Source organism: Pogona vitticeps, chromosome 3 (genome assembly GCF_051106095.1).
Source record: "Pogona vitticeps strain Pit_001003342236 chromosome 3, PviZW2.1, whole genome shotgun sequence".
In the NCBI taxonomy this organism is placed as follows: Eukaryota; Metazoa; Chordata; class Lepidosauria; order Squamata; family Agamidae; genus Pogona; species Pogona vitticeps.
In genome coordinates, this window is record NC_135785.1 from 219664027 (window position 1) to 219681721 (window position 17695).

At 41.4% G+C, this 17695-nt stretch overlaps 1 protein-coding gene across 2 annotated transcripts in view; it reads right to left on the reverse strand.

The window, feature by feature from the left end:
- Nucleotides 1–34: 34 nt before the first annotated feature.
- IGSF3 (immunoglobulin superfamily member 3) overlaps nt 35–17695 on the reverse strand; it is a 158440-nt gene continuing 140779 nt past the window's right edge. For both annotated transcript variants that reach the window (XM_020810766.3, XM_078389816.1), the window contains 3 exons: nt 16563–16970; nt 4956–5381; nt 35–2938 (listed from right to left, as the gene is read on the reverse strand). In XM_020810766.3, coding sequence (XP_020666425.3) covers nt 2688–2938; nt 4956–5381; nt 16563–16970 — 1085 coding nt within the window. In that variant the 3' untranslated portion in view covers nt 35–2687. The remainder of the gene's footprint in view (nt 2939–4955; nt 5382–16562; nt 16971–17695) is intronic.

Here is a 17695-nt window from a genome sequence, read left to right on the forward strand (position 1 = left end):
TCACCGTTTTACAACCATCAACAAGACAGCAAGCCACAATTTCAACACAATTTACTACAGCTCTTGCATGTGTTGTATAAAACATTTAGTGCAACATGGTACAAAGTTATCTTTAATAGTAACAATAAGAATAAAAAAATTCCACACCGTTTTCTCATATCATGCAAAGGTAGCTTGTTCCCTTTCCTCTGGTAGCAGAAGGGTCGTCCAGAACGGTTTGCTAAAGCTTTTTAGAGGCAGTGCCCATCATTTTTTAAAAAGGTTGTCCCACACTGGACAGCACAAAGGGCAAGTAATTTGCCGCTTTGTGGAGATTCCTCCCATTCAAGTCTACTGCCTTTGATAACATATCTGCATTTTTTTCAGGCGTACGTAGCCATGGATTATGATGACTGGGCACTGGAGGTCGCTGTGGGATAGCTTTCAATAAGCAGAAGGCATGGGGGGGGTGAAGAGAGAGAGGAAGAATTGCTGGTCATGTAGGAAAACAGTGATGCTACCAGGTCAGTTCAGTAATTTCCAATGCAAAAACAGAAAGGGAAAGAGCTGTTCTTTAGGACAGGGAATTTTCTTGCCGACTTGCTTCCTCCTTAAGAGCTGAACTGTTGTAATTCTTGCCCCAAAGCAGTATATGTACAGGACATTTTACATTTATAAAACAAGAGGAAGGAACCAGGGGCTCGTTTTGTTTTGTTTAGCTCTTCAATCCCAATTGCTCACTTCTGAATATAAAGGCAGGAAAGAGGATGAAGGTGTAGGTGTTTTCAAGTTACACAGTGGTGTTTCTTTTCCTTTTCTTAAAAAGTACAGGAATAATTGTAGCTGACAGAGGCAGTGTTTGACCAGGATACTTTTGGGATGCTTTACTGGGATGCTACAAAATCCACCTTTACAGGGAAAGGAGATAGTTCAAAAACCTTACAGCTCAGGTGGATACTATGAATTCAGCCCTAAAGTGAGCGAGCTGAAAATGTACATCCTTCTCCTTCTGGCAGAGTTTAGGAGGAACAGAAAACTCTGCATGGACTTTCCCCAGTTATAAAGCACCATTAATTAAGGTTAATACATTTTATCTCCACAAAGTGCTCCAATGAGTCAAATCTCCCAAGACAAAGGTTTTCACTTTTTAGGAAAGCTCACTCTGTCACCAATCCCTTCTGCCTCCACCTGCTGCCCCCTCCTACCAAGGCAGCAAAACATGCTGGCATCCTGTGTCTACACAGAATCAGCCATTTTTATGGAAAAGGTAATGACCAGCTGTGCCAGGAAGACTTTTAGGAAGACGGCGAACCTTAGTTTTCTGGAAAGCATGCTTTCCTGAGCCAGCAGCTAGAGCCAGGAGCATGAGAGAGCTGGTCCACTGTAACAAACATTTTCTGGTTCAGTGCAGGAGGGGAGCAGTTGGCTTAATCTGGTGAAAGAGTGCTCCCTGCACTGAGCCCAAATTTTCTTTGTTAATGTCATGTCTTTCACAGAAAGAACAAAGTTGGTTTTTTTTGCCCTACCATATTCTCATTGTCCACAATGGCATTTGCAGGGCTGTGGGGAATACAGAAGGGTGGTGAAGGGTGTTGTACCTGGCGAAACAAAGCTGAAAGAACAAAATGGGGGGCGGGCGGGCACACACGCACACGAGGGGAAAAGGGACCATCCAAATCCTCTCCCGCCTGATGTCCATTCCTTATCATAGGGCATGAATGCTGCACAAAATGAAAACTCGTCAATACATCCACATTCTGTTTGAACATCCTACAATCATTACAAAGGATGACCAAGCCAGGCTCCCTCAAAGAGGCAGCTATCTTCTCCCCCTTCCTAAATCATTCCTTGGGTCGACTGAATGTTTTCAGAATCAGGAGTTCAGGCTTTTGGCCTTGCCCTCTTTGCGAAAGGGTGGCAGTGCAGCGTAATGAAATCCAGAGGGCAACCCTGTGTGTGCTGTTTCTGTAAACAGAATTGTTACAGGGAGAATTGTTACTGTAAGGACACCAAAGCCAGAATGGTTCCTGCCTCACTGATAGGTCTAGGCCTTTGCTGGACTGCAACTGGCCCAAGTAACATAACTGCCAGTGGCAAAGCCACCTTGTTTGCATTTGCCGGTCCTCAAAATAGGAAGCAGCTGGAGACTTAACCAGGTGGCCAGGCAGAAAATGATGTTGCTTGGCAAGGACTGATCCTTGTGCTATTTCTTCCACAACAAGAGGCAGCCAGTCCAGTTCTTTTCTGGCCCTCTCCAGGAACAAAGGACTGGTGGTTGTCAAGCCAAGCTTACTGGATAGAAAACCATTTAATCAAAATAGTGTGCCCCCGCTTTGGCACAACCAGAGCCCTACCAATATCAGTGCACTCTGGAGATTGTCCTTGGCACAGTACAAGAAGAACACATCTTTAAGCAACATAATTACAGTCCAAAGGGCAAATGAATAGAACTGATGGTGAAAAAATGCAATATGAAAATTCGTTATATACAATGAACAACATGGACCTTCCAATTCGACTTAGCCATTGGCCTGATCTTTGCAGGAGGCATTCTGGGGTGCTCAACCTTCTCTAGTTCCAACAGATGAAATGAACTCCCCTGCGGAGCTGAGTCAGGCTCCAAAAAGTACAGAAGCTGAATAAAAAAAACAACAAACACTTCCTTTGGGTTCCAGGTGCACTGTCACCTCCACTGATATCCTTTCCAATTAATCTATAGTTCCTGGATGGATGCTGAGAACAGGAGGCTCCAGGCAGGTGGGTGAGTAGTTTAGGTGCGGCTCTTTGATCCACAACAAGGGGACCCCATTCTTGCCTTCAGAGTTCTTGCTAGAGTTTCTGCTTTTGAATCGTACCAGCAGGATGGTGATGATGAGGATGCCAAAGATGGGGAAGGGGTAGAAGAACACAAAGTAGAAAAGGGAGTCGTTGGAGCAGATGACAGACTGTAGAGAGGAACCTGGAAAGATGAAACAAGGGGCAAAGATGAATGAATATTCAAAGCAATGCCTTTTGTTTTCTATAAATATTAGCTCAGAGGTACATATATGACCTGTGTGATGCAGAAATAGTCTAAATGGGATGCAGGGTTTCCATAACTGTACAAATAATTCAGTATGAACAGCATTACTATTAATGGGACTACATTTTTTGTTTATGTTTAGACCTAATAATACTATTAAAAATTTTTACGTCCCTGAAATGTACTGGAAAAAATAAATAAAATAATCCCTAAATGTGTATGCAACTGTCCCTTTCTGAAAGACTGGGGGTTGTTTTTTGTTGCTGTTTCTATTATGGTTGGGCTTAGGTTCTTTGTTGAGGAGTTGGCGGTACATAAGACATGAAACTTTAAGAATCTAGATTATCAGCCACTAAACATGACAGTGACTGCCAATGTTTGGCTAGGGCCAGCCCTGTGTTTGGGCAGCTACCTGAATCACAGCATAAGGATATTTATTTTCATAATTTTACAAAATAGGAAATACTTAAAAACTTGTTTGGCCAAGCGTGTCAAATTTTTAAAAATTGCACTTGCCCCAAATGTCCTTTTATTCAATTCATAATTCAGTTTTTTTTGTTGTTTACTGACTGAAGAGCTACTTTTTGCCTCTGCTTTGTAACTGCTTAGTGGTTTAATTATCAGACTATGGAGGCAGAGATTGGGAGTTTGATTCCCTCACTATGTGTCTTGCGAAGTAGAACCAGCTAGTGTAAGACTTGGGCAAGCTGCACAATCCAAAGGCACCCCCAGAAGAAGGGCATTAATGATAAACCACTTCTGAGTATTCTTTACCTTGAAAAGGGTAGTCAAAAGTAGAATTGGCATATTATGATGATTTGTAACTCTATGATCATAGAGTACAATTTTTATATCAGATTTTTTTAAAAGGTTTTGCTTATTACTCTGGAATCATTAGAAGGAAGGAATCAAAACTGTGCTTCAGACAACAGAAATGTTTTTGGTTGGCCTTATGGAATGACATCCAGGCAGAAGTAAATGTGTACATCTCTGCTTTGAAAAAAATGCCTCTCCCATTTGCTGTTTTTGAGCAAGGATTACCGGCCATCATGCCTGGAGTTTAGCTAGATATAAATGTGAGCACAAAACAGCTGGATGGTACCTGCTTGCCCCTCCCCTTCTGAGAGCCCCCAACCATCAGTGTAAAACCCTTGTGACTGAACACTTCTGGCTGCCCTACTTCAGGAATGCAGCAGCTGTAATGCAGGGCAAAGACAAAAGCACGTTCTCCCACAGATTCATTTTCAGCAACATACCATAGTGCACATTTTCCTTCATTAGTTTAAAAACAAAACAAAAGAAAGCTATTACATATCCTTTCCATTTCTCCCAAAGCAGGGGTCTCAAACTCAATTGACCTGGGGGCCGCTGGAGGCAGAGTCTGGGTGAGGCTGGGCCGCATCAGATTTTCCGCCAAGCAGAGCAAGAGCCTGAGGAAGCTGCCCAGGAGTTTCCTTAGCCTGGCTGGAGCTCTGAGGAGGAGGAGGGGCGCGCGAGCCCTCATCGCCGGCCACGACCCCTCCGGCTCCTCGGAGGCAGCAGCGGCTGCTTTTGGTGGCTTGGAGGCACTCTTCGAGGATGGGCCAGGAGTAATCTCCGCTCTCAGGCATCGCGCGGTGGCGGCTCATGTGCTCGCTGGAAAACGGCTGGCAGCGCGCCGGCTCTTCCCCAAGACAGCTCCTTTTGCACCCTCCATCCAGAACTGCAGCCTGCCAGCCCGCAGACAGGCAGGCTGGCTGCAGTTCCAGATGGAGGGTGCAAGAGGCGCTGTCTTGGGAGAGAGCCGGCGAGCAAGGTGAGGCTTTTTTGTTTACTTTTGACAGTAAACAATGCATGGGTGCTTTGGGGGGGGCAGGCCAGGCGGGGCCCGTAAACTATCGTCTGACGGGCCGCAAATGGCCCCCGGGCCGCATGTTTGAGACCCCTGTCCCAAAGAAAGCTCATTATACCTCACCTGTGTCTTGCACGTAAACTGCAGTAGGGCCAGAATCCTCCTCAGCCAATTTGTACCACACTCCCCGGGGGTCAGGCAGCCACTCTTCCACCCGGCAAGAGTAATTGGCAGAATCTGTGGCAACTGCCCGCAACACAGTCAGCCGATATAACTTGGCTGAGAGCCTTTGAAAACACAGCCTGCCTTCCCAGAGGCCACCTTCTCGGCTAAAGATGGAATCCTGGCTCACTTTCAGTAAGACCTCCTTCTCTTCCACATCCTTACGACCAGCATGCCCATGTTTCTCTTTTGTTTTTGTGGCAAACCAAGTCACAGACAAATGGGAATCCCGGATGGAGGTTGACAAGATGTTGCAATCCAAATGGAAGTGTCCCTGCTCTGCTATGGTGAGGTTGGCTGCCGTTGTATCCACTTGCAAGGAGGCATCTGAAAATTGGGGAAATACGTACAGAGACAGATTAGTTTAACTCACCGCATGTGCACATGCAGAATCATGGCTTTAGCACACTACACGATTATGGTCAAAGTAGGAAATGTCCCGTGAACCACTCATTGAAAAACAGCTCCCTAAAGGTGACTGCTATAAACAAAATGTGCCCGCAAGGACTCTTTCTTATGCTCAGCATAAAAGGTAGGGCAGCAAATGAAAAATGGCAAAGAGCAAGCTATCTGGATACCTAGCCTCCACTGAGCCATGTTTGGTGGAAACATGAGAGACAGTGGCTGCTCCCAGCCGATGGAATTCACTTCAAGATCCCCCGCCCCCCACCCCTACTGTCCTTTTTTCAGCAGGCAAAGGTATTTCTACTGGGGCAAACTCGCTGTTAAGAAAATATGGGTGCTGTACAGACACAACCTTAGAGGGCACCAACCTTGTTTCAGAGGTTCTTGCCAGATCATTGGACCAACACCACAGGTGACGCATGTTCCCTTCCCCCACTCCCCCAGCCAGATCCCCCACTCAGCAGCCAGCACACACTGCCCTTCTCTTTCTCTTTGGGTGTTTGACCAGTCCCAGCTTTCCTCTTCTGCCTCTTCCAGCAACTGCCCACTCAGATGAAGGGGCGGAGCAGGGATTCCTGCAGTGCTGTCTTTTGGAAGGCGGCTGCTGGGAGAGGCAGGTTGAATACACAGCCTTTTAAACTTCCACCGTTTTGAACAAACTGCTGGTGATTTGCCAGCCTGACCTGTCACCATTAAGATCCTCACTGTGCAGAGTACGATGGTGCTCATGCCACCCTTGGGGGTGGGGCTTGTTGGGTACTCCAAGAACTATAGTTATAACAAGGTGATATTGTGTAACCGGAGATACAGTACTTCTGATGTATCTCCACCAGAAAGGTATGGTTGTGCTATAACTTGGGTAGCATTCAAAGGAGAAAGATCACAACTGTGGGGCAGACAAACTGTGGGCACATCTCCTGTAGCCTCTCCCATGGAATCTTCAAGTTTAATGGAGTGCTATGGGATAGATCCACATGGCGCAGTCATGATGCAATTCCTATGACACACAAAAGAAACCCCCAAATATAACCAAAGGACTTCCTACGTAGTGGTTCTGTACTTTTGACTTTCCACCTGTTTTGGATATTTACTCCTAGAAACCCAAGTCAGCATGGATGATGGTTAAGAATTCTGGGAGCTGAAGTTTGAATCCTCTGGAAGGCGAAAGTATATATATATATTTTTTTCGTTTGCAACCACATCTTTTTTTTTTTTATTATTATTATTATTTTTAATTTTTTAATTAACATATCCATACATAACCATTTCTCTTATCTTTACATAGTCATCATTTTCCTATTTATTTCTACCCCCTTATCCCACCCCCCCCAAAAAAAAAAGACCATTTAATTTTAAATCTGCAACCATGAGCACACCTTTTGGAGTTTAACCAATATAACATTATTGGCCCCCCCTTCTCTTACCCATCTTACATATCCCGACCATTTCTTTCTTATCTCTAATGTTTTTTCTTCCCATACCTTATCCTGTGTCAAAATCGACAGTATGTCTGATTGAATCCATTCATATAAATACCAATTCCATCTTTCCAAAGTCCATTTTGATGCATCCTTCCACCCATAAGCTATTACTGCATGTGCTGCTATAATCATAGCTTTAAATAAATTCTGTTTAGGTTTTTTTACTTTATTATTCCCCAGAACTCCCATAAACAAGATTTTCCCAGTCAGCTGCAATTTAATATTACACACGGCGTTCACCTTTTCTAAAATCAGCTGCCAAAATTCAATAACCTTAGGGCATTCGCACCAAAGATGTGCATAATATCCCTTACTCCTCTTACAATGCCAGCAACTTGAATTCAAACCTTTTATCATATAAGACAACTGAGGGGGTGTCCTATACCATTTCAATATTAATTTCATCTCCAATTCTCTAAATTTATCCATTTTGATTTCCAATATGCCTTCCATTAACCCATCTATTTCGTATGCTGACAATGTCATTTCTCTTTCCCACTTCGTTTGTATTGTCCCAATCATATAATCTTTATCTGTATTTATCAAGTTGTACAACTTCCTTGCAATACCCTTCTTATTATCCTCTTTATTATTATATAGTTTTTCTAGCGGGGTATCCTCTTTATTTAGTATTCCAGAATACCTTCTCTGTTTCAAAATATTATATAAAGCCATAGTCTGTAACCAGTATTGTCTTCCAACTTGTCCTACTACATTTTGTGCCGGAATCTGTGTCCCCTGAGGGTTATATAAATCCTTCACTCTATAATAGCCAGTTTCTTTTAGTTTCTTCCAAAAAGCTTTCTCAATTTTCAAATCCTCACCTAGAGATTCTAGTGGGGTCCATTTGGAAAGACTTGGCATCCAATTAAGTTGCCTTTCCCCCCATATTGTTAGTGCTGTCTGTCTTGGGCCTATTGTATTTTTAATGTCGTTTTTAACCTTCTGTGTAAATATTCCAAATTTACCTACTCCTTTATTTATTATATCCTCCCATCTTATCCATTTCTCCACACTTTTCCCATCTAATTCCAATAGCATTTTTATTTGAAAAGCTTCGTAATAGCTTTCCAAATGTGGGAGACCCCACCCTAAATCTTCCTGTGGTGAATATATTACCCTCTTTACTATTCTAGCTTTCTTCTTCCCAAAAACCCAATTTTTTAATTCTTGATCCCATACAGCTAATTGTTTTTTTGGGATGTACTCCGGGAGTACCTGAAATAGATATAACATCTTTGGTATTATAAACATTTTTATTGCCCTTATTTTCCCTAAAATACTTATATATCTATTATCCCATTCGTTTAGTTTTTCCTGTATCCTTCTCCAAGTTATTTTATAATTAGTTCCCATCAAATTTTTAATACTTTTTGTTATTGTTATACCTAAATACTTTAATCTCCTAATTCCTAATTTCATACCTGTCAGCTTTGCTATTTCTTTTTGTTCCTTTAAATCTATCCTTTTAAACATTATTTCTGATTTCGAAATATTTACTCCTAAACCTGAATATTCTTTAAACTCTTCTAAAATTATCAGTAGTTCTCTTATTGCATCAAGAGGATTTTGTAACACCAATATTATATCATCCGCATACAGATTTAATTTAATTACCTCTTTCCCTACTGTATATCCTCTTATTTTACTACTACTTCTAATTTTTTCGGCTAAGGGTTCCATAGATAACACAAACAGCATTGGGGATAAGGGACATCCCTGCTTCACTCCTCTCTGGAGCAAAATTTCTTTTGTATAATTATCATTAACTTTAATCATTGCCTTCCCTTCTCTATAAATTTCTTTTAATGCTATCAAAAAGGGACCGTCAAATCCAAATTTACTTAGTACTTGAAATAAATACCCATGACTTAGAGTGTCAAATGCCTTATATACATCTAATTTTAAAAGGGCAAATCTTCCTTCACTGTTTCCGTGATGTAGAGTATTAATCACATTCCTTATAGGGTGTCCAATATATCTCCCTTTAACAAAACCATATTGATCCTCTCCTATTAATCTTGGGAGTGTTTTCTCTAATCTATTTGCTAAAATTTTTGCAAAAATTTTATAATCCTGGTTTGTTAAACTAATAGGCCTATAAGAGTTGGGGTCCGTCGGGTCTCTCGATTGTTTCAAGATTATCATAATTTCTGTTTTCCTCCATGATTCAGGGGCTCTCCCTCCCTTCATTATCTTGTTAAACAAACTCTGCATTTCTGGAACTATTAAAGGCCCCACCATTTTATAAAATTCTGATGTAAAACCATCTAAGCCTGGTGATTTCCTACTTTTTAAATTTTTAATAACTGTCAAGATTTCTTGTTGTGTGATTTCTTCATTTAAAATTGCTAAATCTTGTTTCTTAATTTTGTTCACAATAGCTTCTTCAAATTGTTTCTCTTCATTTACTTTAAATAACTTACTATAAAAATCTTCAAAGATCTCCCTTATTTGTTTGTCTTTAAACACCTTACTTCCCGTTTCATTTTTCATGCACCCTATCTTTTGTTTTTCCTTTCTTTTCTTCAAATAGTTTGCCAATCTTTTCATCGAGTTTATATTTATTCTCTGATACTCATTCCTCACCAATAAATCTTTTTTCCACAAAAACAAATTATCTAACTCTTGCAGCTCCTCTTTCACCCTATTCAACTGTTCCTGTATTTGTCTTTCAAACTTCACCTGTAATCTTCTTTGTAATTCAACTATCTCCTTTAATTTTTGTTCCCTTTTAAAATTCACCTTTCTTCTAAAATGAATTTCTTTAGAAATACATATTCCCGATTACTGCCTTTGCAGCATCCCAAATTATATCTTCCTCCGCAGATCCTTTATTTTCTTTAAAATATTTTTGTATCCCTCTTATTAAATCCTCTCTATCCTTTTGTTGCAAAAATATCCTAGAGTTAAACCTCCACCTTCTAACTTTCTGTTCCTCCTCCAAACCAATCTCAACAAGTAATGGTGCGTGATCTGAAATCCATATAGCTCCTGTTTCCACACTATTAACTTCCATATCGTTAGTTTCTTTCACTAAGATATGATCAATACAGGAAAACTTTTTATACCTTTTTGAGTAAAAGGTAGGATGCTTTTCATCCTGCAGGAGACTAAATACCTCTTTAAGTTTCCATTTTTTTAAGTTTAATTTCTTATTTTCCCTAATATCATTATTCAAATCCCCTGCAATTAACAAGTCTCCTTCATAAAATGACTGCAATCTTTGAAAGGTTCGGTTCAAAAATAGGGTTTGTCCTTTGTTAGGTGCATAAATACATGCCAAAGTATACTTCTTTCCATTCATCCTGAATTTCACAAAAATAAATCTTCCATCTCTATCTTTACATTGTTCCAAAACATCTATATTCATTCTAGAGTGCAAGAGAATAGCCACACCCCTTGCTTTGTTTGTTCCCCTTGACTCTATCTGCAAACTCCAGTCAGTAGACTTCATCAAAGGTCTTACGTCTCTCTTACTCTTATGCGTTTCCTGCAAACACAGAATATCAACCCCTTGATCCTTTATCATCTTATTTAATCTATAACGTTTCAGATCTGAGGCCAAACCATTCACATTTAAGGAGAGTACTTTAATTATCCTCCCCATTTTTTGTCTATCTCAACTCCCCCTGGTGTGCCCCTATTATTTACTATTTTTTGATGGTCTTTCCCTCCCCCATAGCCCAAAAATAACCCCTTCCCAAGGAGTTGGGTAAGGATACTATATCCCCCCATTTTCGTCTCTATACGTGGAGATCTGTCTACCCACATACTCCCCCCCCCAAAAAAAAATTTCATTCTTTTCAACCAACACTAACCAAAAACAAAAAAAACTATTTTCACGTGGTATAAATTTTACATTCCTGAAGGAAGCTTATTCATATTTACAATCACATATAAATTCCCTCAATCTTCTTCTTCTTCTTCTTCTCCTCCCTCCTTCTCTTCTTCGGCCTCCTGAGTAGTACGTTGTATGTTAAGTCTGTATAGTAACTTCTCCGCCTCTGCTGGGTTGCTAGCTTTCAAGAGTTTTCCATCTTTAAAAATTAAAATATTGGCTGGATAACCCCAGGAAAATAAAACACCATTCTCATGCAACTTCTGTGCAAAGGGTTTCATAAGTCTTCTTTCATTCATGGTTTCTGGTGATAAGTCAGGGCGAGGAAATATCTTCTGTCCCTGAAGTTGTAAGTCTTTAATTTTCCTGAGTTTGTTCCAAACATAGTTCTGCGTTTTCTCTCTTGAAAAAGCTATTATAATGTCTCTAGGCCTGGCTCCAGGCTTTGGTTTCGGTTTCAGAGATCGGTGAGTGCGTTCAATGTCCTCATCTGTTATATTTATGCCATGTTCCTGAAAAAAAGCAATTACAGTCTTCCCAAGGTCTCCTGCAGCAATGTCTTCTGTTACTCCTGAAAGTCTTAAATTCCTTCGCCTTTGGCGGTCTGATAATATGGCCAGCCTTTTTTTTAATTGCTGTATTTCTTTCTCGTTGTTTTCACTTTTTTTCACAGCACTATCTGCAGCTGACCTTGCTGTTTTAACCTCTTCCACTAATTGCCCAAACTTAGATTGAAGCGTTTTTAGGTCTTGTCTAATATTTTTCTCCATATTAGTTATCAACTCCGACAGTTCTTTAACTTCACGTTTTGTCGCCATTATGCTTGTTATGTTGTTTTGTTGTTTTCGCGGTGAGTATTATTGCTTGTAATTAGCAAGGAAAATCTCACCAAGTCAAGGGAAAGTTTGTAGCTGAGTTTCCGGAACCTCCTCAAAAGTTCCTTCAGGCTTATCTTTCAATTGTTTGGTTGTATTATAGTTTTATCTGTAAGTTTCCTGGAGGGCGATGTAAAGGCGTCTAGCTTCGTCGACGCATGCGCAGATCTCCGGAAGGCGAAAGTATATGAACCACTGATTCAGGTTAGCTGGCATGCCTAGCATTATGCTGGTTCCTGCTTTGCATACAATCGCTACAGCAGGGGCAAACAAACTAGTGCCCTCCCAATATTTCGGACAACAGTAAAAAAGAAAACAAGCAAACAAAAAACAAACAAACAAACAAACAAAGACCACACCAGCCTGCATGACCTACAGTAAAGGATTATGGAAATTGTGATCCAAAACGTCTGCTGAGCACTAGCTTTCCCATTCTCAAGGGCTCAGCAAGAGCTGTGCAGTGCATGCAAAATGGGGGGAAAACAGTGTCATGGTATCATTTGGTCTGTGTGAAGAAATGCAAAACCAAACCATTTCCATTCAGGTTTCAGGTGTAGCTACTGGATGGGAGAGAGTTGGTGTCAACTAGAGAAAAGCTGTCCTCATGAGAAAAGCCATTATCTTGTGAAGTGCTGCTGGCCAAGGGCAGTCTGACCATGAGATAAAGTATAGCAGGCTTAATGCCAATTAACTTCAGCTGCCTTCTCTTGAAGATGAACAAGTCTGCAAGCATTCCTGAAGATTCTGATGAAACTAGGTTTGGCCACTGCAGTTATTAAGGGCTGAGGTACATATAAGAAAACCCATAAAAAGCTAAAATGGGCCACATGTCTTTGGATGTTAACCTGTCTTTATGTGAGTGGGAGCTGCACTCTGTCGACACTTAGAGGTCCGTCTGCTATTATTCTGAGGGCCCTTAGTGAAAGTATTCCCAGTGTGGTGTAGTGGATAGAGTGAAGGTCTAAGACTCTGGAGAACAAGGCTTGAATGCTCAGCCACAGAAACTCACTGGGGGAGTGGAGAACCGGTAAAAGCACTCCTTAAATATCTTACTTACCGTGAAAATCCTATTAGGGTTGCTATAGGTCGGTTCCCACTTGACAGTACAGATCACACACACAATTTGTATTATTTTTCTTGTTGTGCTTAATCTAAAGCTATTTTTGTAATTTGGCTTATTTCTTGTTTTTGCAGAAGTGTTCTGTCTTTTTCATTATTCTGTCTTTTCAAGATTAGTCCTGAATCCAGTCTTGATTCCATGGTCAGCTATAAATGGTTTCTATGCTCCTATCCTATAGGGCTGGTGTTCGGCTCTGAAAGGGTTGAGTTGCAGGACTGTTAACTTCTTGGGTGCTCCCAGGTAAGCCAGGGGTGAGCACAAGTGGAGTGCAATAGCCAGGAGACTAAGGGCTCCAGATGCCTGGGTTTTTACAGGCCAAGAATGCCTTGGAGCCAACAAGGTCTTTGTATTGTGAGACCCAGGGTGAAAAACATTAGCATATTCTTAGGTGTTTCATGGCAATACTTATTCACTCACATTGTGCTTATCAATATAACAAAAGCAGTGGCTGCATCATTAAGAATGCAACCAACTGTAAAAAAAAAGTCTAGTTGAGATATTTCCTCTCTTTTGGCTTGGTCACCATTTCACAGACTCAAGGGTTGCAAATCTGATCAATAATCCCCAAAGGTGCTTTCAGAAGAAAAGATGAATTCATAGAGCTAAATGAACAGGACAAAGGACTGCTGAAGTACAAAGACATTCATTATTTCTGAACCTGGTTAATAAGTCAAAAAGCTTGTGAGATTTTAAAGAATGCCAAATTAATGATCCCCCACCCCTTTTGCACAGCTCAAGAATTTCCACCTCAAATTAGAATGTTTCATCTCTCTTGAGGCTGCTAACAGGCCATCTGAGAACTTAGAGCCTGAAAGAAGAATATGGAAGCTTAGCAATAATGTGTGCAGCATTCAAAATTATTATTGCCTGGAGGCATTCCTCCCCCAGAGATCTTAGATCTTTCTTCTTCAGACTGAACAGTTGAAAAGAAGTTTCTCTAGCAAAGATGTCAGAGATAAGATTTCCACACTCTCCTGAGAGTTGGGCTTGTTCTTCCAAGTGCAAAATCCTGTCCAAATGGATTATAGCCCTGCTAAATCCTATTCAGTCAACTGATATCTACAATCTATATTATGTATATTTTATAGGCATAAATCCTTCTGAAGCACATAAGAAATGTGCACGAGGCACCTAAGAGCTGATGCACTGATTTGGCGGGTATTTTACAGGCCAAATTTTAACCTTTCATTTCTGCTACAAATCAAAAGCTGTGGCTAAAATATAAGCTTCAAGTACTTCAAGGCCGCATTTCTCTACCTCTTAAGAATTTCTTCTGTGCTTTCATTTTATCTATTTTGAAATGCTTCCATTATAAAAAGAAAGGTTGTCAGCAGTTCACCATCAAAACTTTCTACATGCTTTGCACTGCTTGTTAACTCTGAGATGAAATCTTTAACACGAGCTTCCAAAGAAGCCTCTGAACCTTACAGTTATCTCCCAGTAAGTGCATACACATAATCATAACAAACCAATGGGAGTTTGATAGAAGGTCTAACTCTACCTCTAAGACACTTAAAATACATTAAATCAAAGCACACTGACCTTATTTTCAAAATGTGCCTAAGCCTTACAATATCTTCCTTGGATGACTTGTGGGGTTGATGAGCACATAGAGACGGGGGAGGTGGGGTGGGAGAGGAGGCAGGGAGTGAACAGACACCTCTTTAGTATTATGAGAAAAAACGGCAGATTCCAAAAAATCCTAATGGAGAATCTTCATGTTGGAATACAAGGGTACTCTGCTTTCCACATGAGAAATACCAGCTGCAGAACAGTATAGATTATTGTAATTACCGGTTCCATTCTACTAGTTTTGATCTGCATAACATATTGTGGGCAAACTAAGATGACTATAGAAACATAGGAGACTAATCTGGAAGTTAAGTCATGGCAACTGGACCAATTCTCCTCAGACTGAAGAAGCTACTTGGATGAGTAGTGAAACGTTTCAATCTAATAAGAAAGAAGTCCAGCTGCCATGACTCAAATTTCAGATAACCTCACCTGGATGACTGAGAATCTTCAGATATATAGGAGGCTAATGAGTCTGATCACAGGTGTCTCTAGACTAGTATTGTAAACCATTAGTAGAAGCAAACCAGGATTTCAGGTAGTGCATTTTCTCTCTGCTACCTGGAGATCCCTGGTATTTCCTAGTGGTCTCTCATATAACCATTAACCAGAGCCAATTCTGTTTAGATATGCCCAGGTGGCAGTGGTGAAAACTTAAAACAAGACACAGGCCACTATTTCCCAACTTCAGCAATTAGTGTCTATAATTAAGTACATAAAAGGGCACTGCCAAGGCATGTATCCTCTGGATACTCAGGGGAATTCTGAGATTTGCAGAACTTATGAGTACAGTGGTACCTCGATTTACGAACTTAATCCATTTTGGAATGACGTTTCTACTTTGAAAAGTTCGTAAGTCGAAGTACCATTTCCCACTGAAATGTATGGGAACAGAATTAATCTGCTCCAGCATTTCAAAAGGCAAAAAGGCAAGAAGAAAGGGCGGGAAATTCAAATTTCCAGCCCTTTCTCCCTGTCATTTTGGCTTCAGGGCTCTCAAAGGGCTTCCTCCAATGTCCAAGGGAAAGCCCTTCGAGAGCTTCGAAGGTGCCGATCGCGGCGGCGGGGACCCCCAGGGAGGTCTCCCAGGGCTTGCCCGCCACAATGGGAGACCTCTCTGGGGGTCCCTGCTGCCGCGATTGGCGCCTTTGGAGTTTTCGAAGGGCTTTCCCCTCAACATTGGAGGAAGCCCTTTGAGAGCTCCGAAGGCAAAAAGGCAGGGAGAAAGGGCTGGAAATTCAAATTTCCCACCCTTCCTCCCTGCCTTTTTGGCTTCAGAGCTCTCAAAGGGCTTTTCCCCCAACATCAGAGAAAGCCCTTTGAGCTCTGGAGCCAAAAAGACAGGGAGAAAGGGCGGGAAATTTGAATTTCTAGCCCTTTCTCCCTGCCTTTTTGCAGGGAGCCATTTATGAATGGCTCCGTTCGCAAAAAATGGCATTGACTTGCGAATGGAGCCTCGACCTCGTTCGCAGGTCGAGCCCCATTTGCAAGTCGATGCCAATTTTTGCCAATAGAGCCGTTCGTAAATAAAAAAGTTCGTATCTAGGGACGTTTGTAAGTTGAGAGTTGACTGTAATCGAAAAGGAGATCCATCTGTCAACAAATTGAGGGGGGGGGGGAAGTATTGTCCATGAGTTCAGTGACACAAAAGAAAGGGGAAGAATCAGGGGAAAATAATGGCACGGCCTGGCTTTTCCCAGATGAGAAAGCCTTTCTGCCTCAGATAGCCTTCCCCTCTGAGGGGGAGGAGACCTGGGTTGGCTGACAGCAGATCCAGTCCTGGCTTCCAAAAGTTCTCCCAACAGTAATATTTTCTTGCAGGCTCTTATGCTCTCTCTGCTGGTTTCTATCCCCTGCAGCATCCCTAAAATGAGCGACAGTTGGCAATAAATTACAGGAGCGAAACTACAGCAGTCAAACTCTACTGCTTACAGCTGAGTTGGTGGCAGAACCTGGAAAAGTGGTTTCTTTCGACTGTAACGCCAAAGTGATTGCTGACTATGGAATTGCGGCAACTGCAGTGCAAAAAAACCCTAAATTTTCTAAGTCTGACTGGAGCTACCTATTTTCTCAACCTAACAACTCCAGATAATGTTTCTTGCTGAATAATAAACATATATTTCAGCTGGCATGTTCACAGGGCTAACTTGCAATAACAATAACTGAGCTCTTTCCTCCCACTTCTCCTGGCCTTCATGTGCATCAGCACTTTACCTGGTTTCTTCACTGTAATTGTTGTCAAGCCAGACAAGTCTGCTGCCCGTCGGTACCAAGTATTTGTGGGGTCCAGAAGCCACTCCTCCACCCGGCAATCATAGGTTCCACTGTCCTGCACAGTCATGTTCTGGATGGTGAGCAGATACTGGCCTGGAGAGGGGCTTTCCACACGCAGTCTGCTCTTCAGATCATTCAACACTGCTGGGTCTCCATACAACAAGACACCCTGTTGGGTCAGCTTGACCACGGCTTCTTTCTCTGGGTGGCCAGATTTCCACACATACCATTCCACTGACAATTGGGAAGCCTGGCTGCTCCGGTTAGTCACCAGACACTCCAGCGTCACCCATTCATTCTCTAAAATTGTCAGGTTCTTCTGGCTCTGGTTGACTTCCAAGAAGTTATCTGGGGGAAAGGTAGGGAAATATCAATGGACGACACAACAAAACCAAGACAGCAGCTTTTTGTTTTTTTGTTTTTGCTGTTTCAGTTCTGCATTGTACTTTAGTTTCATGGTGTTACTTAAACTTTTCTTTATTTTTTTTCTTTTTTCTGGCTGTCCACGAAAGTATATTTATGCCAAATATAACTTGTCAGTCTTTTTAATGTTTTATAAAAGCAAAAGACAAATAAACAAACAAAAACAAATGGCAGTAATACATATGTATTCAACACACATGACATTTCACAAATAATTAGTTTCTTGGTGTAGTCTAGTTACACAGTGTCTTTCCACAAGTCCATATCAGCAGCTGGGGGTGGCAGAGGATAGCTGTTATCCTTTGATTGTACCCTTGATTTTGTTTTATTGACATAGGCAAAAATCACAGAAACCATCCAGTTGTTCACAACATCTCTCTTGCATGACATACTTACACCTGGACTAGTTGTTATTTTTACTGTGCTGGACAAACCCTTCTGGAAAGCTTTTCTTTCCCTCTGAGATATTTTTTAAAGATGCCACTAGGGTAAATGGGGTAGTTCTCCCTTGTGTTTGTACATGTTTAGTATAGTTATTGAATCTGAAGAACATTTAGGAATATTTTTCTATGCATGAAACAGATAAGATAATGACAACCACATTAGGAGCTGCCACAGTGCGTGGGTGAGAATGGGTGGGTGGGTGGGTG